Source organism: Chenopodium quinoa, unplaced genomic scaffold, assembly GCF_001683475.1.
Source record: "Chenopodium quinoa cultivar QQ74 unplaced genomic scaffold, ASM168347v1, whole genome shotgun sequence".
Lineage (NCBI taxonomy): Eukaryota > Viridiplantae > Streptophyta > Magnoliopsida > Caryophyllales > Amaranthaceae > Chenopodium > Chenopodium quinoa.
This window is the reverse complement of record NW_018743555.1, coordinates 3,114,784-3,126,616: the sequence shown is the minus strand read 5'-3', so window position 1 is coordinate 3,126,616 and position 11,833 is coordinate 3,114,784. Positions and strand designations below refer to the sequence as shown.

At 34.1% G+C, this 11,833-nt stretch overlaps 2 protein-coding genes across 6 annotated transcripts; both read right to left on the bottom strand.

The window, feature by feature from the left end:
• Positions 1 to 719: 719 nt before the first annotated feature.
• On the bottom strand, positions 720 to 3,640 carry LOC110740330 (NDR1/HIN1-like protein 13). Its single transcript, XM_021920822.1, has 2 exons — positions 3,316 to 3,640; positions 720 to 1,869 (listed from the first exon to the last, which is right to left on the bottom strand). The coding sequence occupies exon 2, from the start codon at positions 1,826 to 1,828 to the stop codon at positions 944 to 946; it is 885 nt and encodes a 294-aa protein (XP_021776514.1). The 5' UTR covers positions 1,829 to 1,869; positions 3,316 to 3,640; the 3' UTR covers positions 720 to 943.
• Positions 3,641 to 4,901: 1,261 nt separating this feature from the next.
• On the bottom strand, positions 4,902 to 8,745 carry LOC110740329 (NEDD8-specific protease 1-like). 5 transcript variants are annotated; one of them, XM_021920816.1, is made up of 3 exons: positions 8,445 to 8,745; positions 7,036 to 7,334; positions 4,902 to 5,822 (listed from the first exon to the last, which is right to left on the bottom strand). In XM_021920816.1, the coding sequence occupies exons 2-3, from the start codon at positions 7,054 to 7,056 to the stop codon at positions 5,118 to 5,120; spliced, it is 726 nt and encodes a 241-aa protein (XP_021776508.1). In that variant the 5' UTR covers positions 7,057 to 7,334; positions 8,445 to 8,745; the 3' UTR covers positions 4,902 to 5,117. The 5 variants fall into 5 exon arrangements, with proteins under 5 accessions (XP_021776508.1, XP_021776509.1, XP_021776511.1 ...); XM_021920817.1 differs by having other exon boundaries at positions 7,036 to 7,211; XM_021920819.1 differs by having other exon boundaries at positions 7,036 to 7,117.
• Positions 8,746 to 11,833: the final 3,088 nt, after the last annotated feature.

The following is an 11,833-nucleotide window of genomic DNA, read 5'->3' as shown; positions in this document are numbered from 1 at the left end:
ACTAATTTCATGCATTAACCTCAAACAATCCAACACAACAACTTACTCAACCAAGCATGCCTTTTTTCATTAACAAAAATAGTGCACGTCCGTGCTGCATCATCTGCACGGACGTGCAATATTTGGCACGTCCGTGCAGGCCTTGGCAGAAAGATGGCTTCAAGTCTGCACTCCTGCACGGACGTGCAACATCTTGCACGGCCGTGCAGGGTCTTCTGGGCCCTTTTCTTCATGTTTTCTTCTACGATGCTCTTGTACTTGGATTCTTTCCATCATTTCCTTGCTTCTAACCTCGGTTTGGTAACCATGGGCTTCATTTGGTCGTCTTTGGACCTAAAATCTCAACAAAAACACTAACAACCCGTGAAGCATAGGATACACAAAAATTGCATAATAATAGGGTAAAAGTGAACCAAAACACAAATTTGTTCGGGTAAACTAGGTTCAATTTCGTGATCCGCTGCCGAACTTATTCCAATTCCAAGATCTCGGCTCGAGGAATTTCTGACACAAATATTCAATTAGTTTTCTATTTTTATATCTGAAATGCTAGGTGGAATGAGAAATGTAAACAACAAAAAACGGAATCAAATCTTCATAATTCATGACAAACATTATCATTTATTGCATAAATTATACACATGTCCTCAAATTTTGTATAACTCTACTACTTCGCCTTTCTTGTTTTCCATCTTCACTTGAGAAAACATCCCCCTCAATTTTTGTAATGCATAAATTCATTAGTATAAACATCAAATATTTGACAACAAAGTTTTCCCAAAAAATGTTTTACAAAGAATAAAATAACACAAGCTAGGATTAAAAGAAGGTCATTCCATAATTTGTCATCCTCTTCTTGTCAATCAATTTTGATTAGGTCCCACCAAAACCATCGATTATGCCTGAAAGAGCTCTTGTCAATTAGGGTACAATCTCACCCACATTACCATGGCTTGGCGTTAACCTTACACTTCTTTGATACAACCTTGGCATTCGTGGCTAACGCGTTAACCGTTACATCACACGAATCCTCGATGTTGATAGTCCATGTCTTAATGGATCCAATCTTGATCTTAACAGGGACCTTAACGTTAATGTGTAATGGTACCTTTCCATCCTTTTGTTGTGTGAGCAGTTTGTCGCGTGCTGACTTGGACAACACGATCCCAGCCCCCGTTAACTTTGTTGAAAAAACCGTTGAACTTTTAGGGGGCTGGTAAAAGGCTGGCAGTTTACCATTACATAGATTTAACCCATCATGGTAAATCTTAATCAAGCTCCCTTGCTCATAGTAAATTCCAATTTTACCGTTGTTATTCGTGGACTTCAACGTTACATTAAACACCGGAGTAATGGTTGAGGATGTTGCGATTGTTGAGAGGTTGACTCCTTTAACGTGCACACTCTCAATGGAGTAGCTAGGAGCCTTAGGTTTGTAGACAAGGTATAAAACTGCACCGGTGACAGCGAGTAGAGCAGCAAGGATGAGTATTCCAGCGAAAAAGCAACAAAAACAACGTCTACACCCCTTTCGGCCAGCCTTCTTTTTGGTGTAGAGCTTGAATTTGTGTGCGTTTTCTGGTGGTGGGACGCGGTATACTTGATCCTTGGGTATTTGCACGACGTAAGTTCCAGGGTTAGGACCATAACCGTACCCATAACTCATCTTAGAGGAGGCGAATGAGTCTTGACTCATGTTCCTCCCATGCCTCTGATGCTCACCTGATACTGGTGGTGAAGGTTCATTAGAATTCCCCATCAGCTTAGCATTCGAGTGTTCACCAGAATCCGGTGGTGATTCTCTTGGGTAGACTCGTTGATCAGTCATCTCTTTATCACTCGCCAGTGTCGCCAGAGAGGATTTAGTATCTGAAAAGAAAATAATTTGATCAGTTAGTGTTATTATTATTGTACATCATGTTCAAAGAGCTGGAAATGCCTTTTCATTACCCTAAAAGTTAATTATACATCAAATAATGTATGCTTATCACACAACAAAAGCTAATTTGCATCAATCATCCTTCATTTCCTAGAAGATCCAAATATTATTTAACCACGAAAATCGAGCGTGCAGTTCAATAATATTCTTAGTATTGTGATGTTAAGCAGCTAATGTACTGAAATGGTCAAAAACAGAGATTAGTAAACAATTTTTGGGGTTGTTAGGAGTGTTACACAAGTGGAGATGAAGTCCAAAACGTAAGAAACGAAGAAAAAAAATATATGGAGATTAATCTAATTATTTGACTAATTGTGCTAGATGATTACAGTAGGATGATGTCTACTTATAAAGACTTGGTCTATTTTGACAATATCATCATCTCAATTTATGGAGCAGGTCGAGGAAGGTTGTGCTACGCTACTCGATTCACAATTAGTCGTAATGGTAGTTTAATTATTTGGAAATTGTATTCGTTTTTGTTGATGAAATCATACGAAACCAATCTAGCCTTAAAATTACTTGTAAATGTATTCATCAAATTTGATTAACTTTATTCTTTAGATCTGTTTAGACATTGTGAACATTATGGTGACCAAGTTCAATTTGCTTCATCACCTAGACGATTTGTCAATGAATCTAAATTATATCAGAGGCAATTTATTCCTCTAGTCCCAAAATAACGGTCTGTGTTATTATAACAAAGACAAATTATTCCCTCCGTCTTAAAATAATTGTCGTGTTGATAATTTACATTTCAAACATAACAACAATAACTAATTCCGGTTGTATTACAATTAAAACCCGCATTTCTTATTTTTTTTTTTTAAATACGTATAATAGTGAATAGACTCACTTGCACTTGTTCTGCTTTTATCCTCTGTTTTTCGGCACGTACTAAATTAATCACTTTTGAAAAGGTTACCAATTAATTTTCCCCAAATTTAATTAACATGAACAGCTTTTTTCGTACTGTAATACTTTTTACGAATTGTCCAATTTCATCAACAAATTTGAGTTGTAATTAATTATAAATAATGATTAGCGGCGAATCGTACACTAATTACAGAATTACAATAAAATTTCCTCTCATATCTTAAATTATGAGAATGTTGATCAAATATTGCACACTTAAATAAATTTACTAAAAAATCAATTAAAATCTTTCAAAGAAATTATGAATAAATTTGAATGAATTTATCAGCTTCAAAACCACTAACAATTTAATGTTGACTAAATAAACACTAAAAAAAACCAGCAATGATCACATTAAAATTCAAATTCAAAATTGAATTCATACAACCAAATTAAAAATTCAGAAAATAATCACGAAAATGCAATTAATAATCAAAATAAAAGCAAATGCGATGACGAACCTGAAAAATCTGATGCAATTCAAACGAAACTTCAAACGTCGAATTGAAAATTGAGCTTTTGGAAGGATGATGATGATGAAAATGAATTTCAACCTAAATAATCTTTCAAATTTCTTGCAATAATCTTGCAATTTGATTCGGCAGGAGAGAGAAAATGGGTGTAAGACGTGAGCAAGTGTAAAACAAAGAACAAGTAACGTGGTGGAATTTATTTATATAAATGTAGGAAAAAAAGAAGAACGAGTAAACTTAATATTGAGTGACAGCTAATTATGTGAATGTTGGTTTTTTGGTTTTATACACGGAATAAGGTTTAACAACGGTAATGAATATATAAATACGGTAATTAGTATACAATTATGGTATGAAATTTGGTCTGATTATATTTAATTAAGGATAGATTATAGTATTTATTTATACAATAGTTTAAAATTATAACACGGTTTTGGAGCCGGCGTGTAACGGTTTGGCCGTCGCACTATAACCGCGTTAGCCCTACCAACCACTATTCACTTGCAACTTGCTTGCGTGTTATACAAACGACTACAAATTTTTTTTGTTTTTTTTATGAATTAAGTTTCTTAATTTTTGGGATTATTATCTTGATTTGATATGATGTTGCAAAATACTTCCTTGATTTCACACAGTGATAACTCTGATAAGTGTTAATGAGTATTTTTTTAATGATTTGTAAGGTCGTGTTAAGAAAATAGTTATGTTTTGATAATTGGTGTGGATTATAGGGGTTGACTACTTGTTAGTTGTAAGGGGTGAGTGAAAAGCTGTCAAAATTTTATTTTATCCGAGAAGTCAATATGTATAGCCAATGATATGAACCCGTCAATATCCAAACAATAGGTTGAAATTAGTGACCTACAAAGTTCTAAGTCGATTTTCGACAATCAATTATCCATTACTTTGTAACCCGAACTCGAACTTAAACTAAACCCGATTTGATATCGATTAACTTTTAACTCGACTCACAAATCTATTAATAGTAGATGATAATTGTAAGTTTGTAACTTGTAAGACTTTTTTTTCTAGACCGACTTAATTTTTCATTAACCCCATTAATAAGAAATTTTCATTTTAGTGGGCTGAATTGTCAACATATATACAAGAGTACAAGACCAACAAAATCACATGTTCAATGTTTCTGAAATAAATTACACAAATTTTTAAGCATTCAGGATGCACAATTTTCTTACCAAAGAACCAAACATATTATAATTTCTTGCGATCTCTATGACATTTTTTTAATTAATTTTTTATAGTTCACATTGTCAATATTTTAAACTGTTGTTCTTCATTTCCTATGCTCTCCTAGCTTAAAACTACAAGTAGCATATTTAATAATACCATAAAATTGATTTGCTTATCGTGATTTAGTATATGGTCTCTCATCTGGACCTACCCTAAGTCCGTAACTAATCTAACTTACTACAATAGTATGATTGTATGCATTGGTAGCTAGTATGTGTGTACAATGTTTGAACAAATTGTCGGCCTTAGTCTCTTAGATCTACTTTGTGAAGTGGGGAGGGAAAGGACAAGGGTGTAATGACAACTGATGAAAATGAGGGAAGTCCGAGATAAGGATGTCAATGAGAGTAGTGAGCCAAAAGGGCATATACTACAGCTTTGCATAATGCAGAACACAAATACAAGTTTTTAAACTGCATCAAGGAAAGCATGACAGTAAAGAGTACTCCGTATTAGTATATACTACAGAGTAGCTACAGCTAAGATGTTAAGGAATTACAATAGAAATAAAATGGACATCGATCAAACTTTTCTATAGCTCATGACACAGACATGAGTTCTTTAATTAAACTCAGAATCTCGTTCCTCATCTTTGAAACAGTGGTTGGTGTCACCTGCTCCTTCACATCAGAAATCCAAATACGTTCCCGGTTTACACGTTCACTGCTTGTGTACCAACTGCATATGGTTCTTGCAATGGCAGCTACAAACAATCCACAATCATAACCATTTTGCTGTTGTGGTGAGGACTGACCCTCCTGATACTTGACATCAGAGTCTAGGTTGACCATGAATTTAGCTACAGAAGTGTAAAGCTTTTTGGAACATGCATGGTTCAATCCCCTACAGCTGTCATGATGAACGAACACATTAGCAGTCCTATAATATACAAGCAAACTCCAATGACTTCCTGCCTCAGCTTTGGTTACATCATCGTTGTTGTTGACCGGAAATATAACCAGGTCTTTAGCAGGTAGATTTAGAGGTTCAACGAAAGCATTATAGCTATCTTCATCTGAACAGTTCTGCAGCCAGAAAGAAATTGAGGGTGGAACTAGTAAGATGTTATCAGAGGGATAGCATGATGACAGATAACTGAAGTAGAACTCAATTATACGGTCATTGAGAAAATGAGGCCCACTAAGGATGTCTAAGTCAGAGCGTCGAAGCACCACATCATTGTAGCTAAGAATCATATCATCTCCGGTCGATCTCCCCATTGTCTGAAAATTGACACAAAATATCTGCAGTACCAAAAACATGACGACATTATCTCGCAGCAACTTCCATCTCAAAAACAAATTGCACATATAAGTAGCCTGCTAGAGAAATAAGGAAATGCACCAATAGTTGTTCAATAATGGCTAGACTGTAAAAGACTAATTTAGAGGAAAGGAGCACTTCTGATAATGCACATTATTTTATTAGAGTTAGCTGATGAAAAGGGTAGACAGTTGATTATAGGGAAAGGAAGTCAAAGTGTATAAATAAATAGAGGATATCAGGGAGGTATAATATAAAGCAGAAAATTATAGTGAACTTCACTTTTTTTTTTGGCTTGTTAATGGGAGTCACTTGAAAGCCGGGGTTGTAACTCTACTAAATAATAATTTAATAGCATAGTTGTTAAGACTTGTTACAGCCATCTATCAATTTTCCTCATATTCTGTTCTTCCACATTCTTAAATTTCTGATTTTTGCAATTTTATAGCATAAACACCATAAAATTGTGGGTAATTCAAATCTACATTTGAGGGGTACTCTAGCAATCACTACTAACAATGAAAGGTTAGGTACTGTCATTGTGTATCACTTCTTTCCTATAGAGACACACGTCACACAACAATGTTACAAAGTATGCTTGTATGATCTGAAATTCACGGGTTATACTCTTTCAACATCTTTAACAGTGTCTCATAGCAAAAAGTTTTAAGAATGAAAATTGGTTTACATTATCTGGCAGAATAATTTGATTACTAGTACTCGTAATTCTGGTAATTAATGTCTTTCTAGTTTCACTACATTACTCCTACCAGAAAGTTTTTGTCAGATTGTCACTTGAACATATAGTTCTAATATTGGACAAAATTGGTCATCTCTTCACCTACACAACAAAGCCCAGCAAAGCTAATGCATGTTATGCATCACATGTCCCAACACTGTACAGAATATAAACATCCTACTTGTTAAAATACACAACAAATTCTTCCACCGGGCACAATAAAAACCTATTATTCGGTCCTTGTAAAGAATTATTCTCATCATAAAAATAATATATAGAGAAACAAGTTTTGTATCTTGAAGTTTGTAATGAACGAAAAACATAACTCGGTAGTCATTGTGCATCACAACAAAAGAAATCCCAGAAAAGAAATTAGTTGCAAAGAAAAAAAAAATGTACATGTCCAAGACTCTAAGTATACACGTGAAAGCTGTCGGTGAGAGCAGTTCTCATACCTTTACCAAATGGCTACACATAAAACATACTCCGTATGATTTTTCTGAGCAATTCAACTCAGAATGATGCAAAACAGACCTGCTGCAATAGTAAGGAAACAGTAAAACATGCTGAATAGGTTCTATTCAATTAATACAAGAGCTATGTCCCCGATATGTTCTGTATCCATCTCATCCTGGAGGAATATAATGCATTGAACAATTAAGGTAAATCATGAATTGCTAAAAGAAATCATTTGATTTGAATAAGAAATGGTTACCTAGAAAAAGATGTAAAAGGAGCTATTAACAACAAAACTCTAGCATCAACAACAAGAAAAATTGTAAGTCTACTGTTAAATCATAAGAACAGTTATTTATTCGATCAGATATAGCAGCTAGTCTGGGTATGAGAGGACCAAATAGGTGTGATCAAGAAAAAGGAATTAAGTACAAGCACAAAGCATTTATTTGATCAAGCAACAACAGAAGCGATAGCAACCATCAACACACAGCCTAAGGACGAGACCATAGCAGCACTGAATTCGACTATCTTCAGATTTCAAAGAATTTAAAGTGGTACTTCAAATGAGCTGAACTTCTTAAAACCCCAAACAAAGCAATACAAAGAAACTTGGATATTGAGCATATAATTTCAGATTTGGCATTATAGGTGTGATCAAGGCACATAAATTAAGTCCAAGCACAAAGCATTTGTTTAAGCAACAACAGAAGTGATAGCGGCCATCAAAACACACAACTTAAGGCAAGACCATGACAGCATTGAATTCGAATATCTTCAGAATTCAAAGAGTTTTGTGTCAAAAAAAAAAAAGAATTTAAAGGAATACTTCAAAAGAAGCTCAACTCTTAAACCCCAAACAAAGCAATTCAAAGATTCTTGTATATTGAGCTCATAATTTCGGATTTCGCATTACAAATTACTGAAAAAGTTAGAGAAAACAAATAAGAGCGTGATCTAATCAAAGTTCTACACAAGTACTGGCAAAGCAGTACCAATTATAAACGCGTGATCAAATCAAATTAAGTAAATCTAGTAGATTAAATTCCGCAAATTGCATTTAATGGAAAGCGCAGTAACAATTGAATTGAATTCTTGATCAGATTAACCAGAATCATTACATCATTAGATTGAAATTATGCAGAATCATTACAACATTAGATTGAAGATTTCCATTTTTCATAATTCCCTCCCAACATTCAAGGGTTATTAGCAACCAAATTAGAATCAATCATCAAATTAAATCAATCTTTCTTAAGAATATGAATAGCAAAATTCTAACCTAATAAGAAGTAAATTATACAGAAACAAATAAATAGTTCAATAACAATCCAACTTAAATGAATCACATTAACGATTGAAACTAGATTGTGAAACTGATATTAGATGATTAAGAAAAACATCTTACCTCAGTTGCTTGCTTAAATGGAGGAGAGAAAGCTCACAAGCTGCTTCAATGGAAAGTTTAGAGTACGTTTTAATAAAGAGATGAATTCGTTTTGAGAGAGTTCAGAAAATTTCAGATTATAAAAGAAGTAACCATTTCAGAATCCGACCCGACTCATCAATTGCCCGTTAAGCTCGCCCGTTAAAAGCCCGACCCTTTTACAAAATGTTACAGGTTTGACCCGGTTATTACAGGGGTGACTTAAAAATGGATCCGGCCTATTAGAGCAACTCCAAAGACATGCATGTCAGCCTTAAAAATGGATCTAGCTTATTATAGCAACTCTAATGACATGCATGTCAAATAAGCTTTTAAGCTAATTGTCATTTTAGCTACTTTGAGCTCTAATAGCTAGCTATTAATTTACAATTTAAAAGAATTTCAGTTCCTTAATTAACTTTTTATAATTCATTTTATTTAATCTACTATCTCCGTTTCTAGTTACTTGCAACTTTGGGAGGCATTGCGGACTCCTAGACAAACTTTCTAAGCATATTTATTGAAGGGTAATGTTATATGTATCCCTAAGGGCTATATATAAGCATTATATACATTGTTGGAAATTTTATAAAAATTAGGAATTCATGACAAAAACACGCGTAAATCAGTGTAATTAGTGTTTATATTTTGATGATTTCTTAGCATTTTACGATTTTCAAGTATAAATATAATGCTTATATGTAGCCCTAAGGGCTATGTATAACATTTTCCTTTATTGAAAGATAAGAGTATATATTTAAATATTAATCCAACTAAAAACAAAACAAATTAAACTAAATTTAAAATAAGGCAAATTTGTCAAGAAAAACCTTTTAAAAGCACCCTTTTGCGAAAAAAAACCTTTTAAAAACTTTTTGTTTTTTAAAAAAAAACCACCACGTTGATTTGTTTTGCGAAAGGAAACCCATCTTCCTAATTATCCTCTAATTAACTTTATTAAATTCCAATTTTCTCTCATTTCTTCTAATTAACCCCTAACCCACTCAAATGACTCAATTACCAAATAATTAGATTAATTTATTTTTTTTTAAAAAAACCACCACCCTTTCCACCAACCAACCACCCATTCCCCTTCTTCCTCCCTTTCCCCTTCCCATGGCAGCAACCCCCTCACTCACCGGACCCGTCGCCCATATCCCCCCACCTCTGACGACCTACCTTCACCGTCGGTTGACCTTCCCCTTTCCCCTTATCCCCGTTGGCAACCAACTTAAATGAATCACATTAACGATTAAAACTAGATTGTAAAACTGATATTAGATGATTAAGAAAAAACATCTTACCTTAGTTGCTTGCTTCAATGGAGGAGAGAAAGCTCACAAACTGCTTAAATGTAGAGTTTAGAGTACGTTTCAATAAAGAGATAAATTCGTTTTGAGAGAAATCAGAGAACTTCAGATTATAAAAGAAGTAACCATTTCAGAATCCGACCCAACACGTCAATTGCCCGTTAAGCTCGCCCTGTTAAAAGCCCGACCCTTTTAAAATATGTTACTGGTTTGACCCGGTTATTACAGGGGTGACTTAAAAACGGATCCGACTTATTAGAGCAACTCCAATGACACGCATATCAGCCATAAAAATGGATCTAGCTTATTAGAGCAACTCCAATGACACGCATGTCAAATAAGCTTTTTTAAGCTAATTGTCATTTTAGCTACTTTGAGCTCTAATAGCTAGCTATTATTTACAATTTAAAAGAATTTTAGTTCCTTAATTAACTTTTTACAATTCATTTTATTTAATCTACTGCCTCCAGTTCTTGTTACTTGAAACTTTGGGAGACATTGCAGACTCCTAGGCAAACTTTCCTAAGCATATTTATTGAAAGATAAGAGTACATACTTAAATATTACCAACTAAAAAAAAAATTAACCAAATTTAAAATAAGGCAAATTTGTCGGAAAAATCCTTTTAAAAGCACCCCTTTAACCTTTTAAAAGCTTTTTGTATTGGTTTAAAAACACCACCACGTTGTTTTTTTTTTTTTTGTGAAAGGAAACCCATCTCCCTAATTATCCTCTAATTAACTTAACTAAATACTAATTTTCTCTCATTTCTTCTAATTAACCCCTAACCCACTCAAATGACTCAAATACCAAATAATTAGATTTATTATTATTTTTTTTTTAAAAAAAAACCACCATCCTTACCACCAACCAACCACCCCTTCCCTTTCTTCCTCCCTTTCCTCTTCCCATGGCAGCAACCCCCTCACCCACTAGACCCGTTGCTCATATCACCCCCCACCTCTGACGACCCACCTTCATCGTTGGTTGATCCTCCCCTTTCCCCTTATCCCCGTTGGCAACCAACTTAAATGAATCACATTAACGATTAAAACTAGATTGTAAATCTGATATTTAATGATTAAGAAAAACATCTTACCTCAATTGCTTGCTTTAATGGAGGAGAGAAAGCTCACAAGCTGCTTTAATGGAGAGTTTAGAGTACGTTTCAATAAAGAAATAGACAAATTCGTTTTGATAGAAGTCAAAGAATTTCATAATATAAAAGAAGTAACCATTTCAAAACCCGACTCGACTCATCAATTGCCCGTATAAGCTCGCCCCATTAAAAGCCCGACCCTTTACAATATGTTTCGAGTTTAACCCGGTTGTTACAGGGGTGGGGACGATCCGAGTTATTAGAGCAACTCCAATGACGGACATGCTAAATATGTTTTTAAGCTAATTGTCATTTTAGCTATTTCGAGCTCTAATGGCTAGCTATTAACTTACAATTAAAAAAAATCTCAGTTCCTTAGTTAACTTTTTATATTCATTTTATTTAATCTACTAGTTCAAAACCCGTGCCATGCACGGTTTTGCAGTATTGGCAACATTCGTTCATTAGAAAAGTTACATACTAAACATAATAAGTGGAAGTAAAAAAAAACTTAGAAAAAAACATATTAATGTGATATACCATAAGATGAATCTCAATAAATATACAAAATAATATAAAATGAAATACAAAAATAAAAATATCATAATAACTGATTGATCCTTAATTTATTAGTCACACTATCAATGGGTGTTATGTAGTTGGCCGGATATTTAATAGCTGATATCCCTACAAAAAAATAGGGAAATTCTCAATGGTACTCTCAAGCTTTTTATTTTTCTCAATGGTAAACACTAACATATCAAATTATCATTGGTAATCTATAATTGGTAAAACTAATTCAATGGTAACACTAGTTAAGCATTTTAAGAAAATATTAACCTTGGTTAATGTTTTAAAAGGGAGGGAAAAGATAAATGTCTAAAATACCCTTCTCAAACAAAACCCACCACCACTTCTTCCCCTCGCCACCTCTGACCAGCCAGCCCAATTCCCGTGCTCCT

Coding starts and splice junctions, on each gene's coding strand:
- LOC110740330 (XM_021920822.1), bottom strand. CDS start 1,828: ATGACTGATCAACGAGTCTACCCAAGAGAATCACCACCGGATTCTGGT.
- LOC110740329 (XM_021920816.1), bottom strand. CDS start 7,056: ATGTGTAGCCATTTGGTAAAG. Junction 5,823..7,035: donor TGTGTAGCCATTTGGTAAAG/GTATGAGAACTG, acceptor TTGGTACTGCAG/ATATTTTGTGTCAATTTTCA.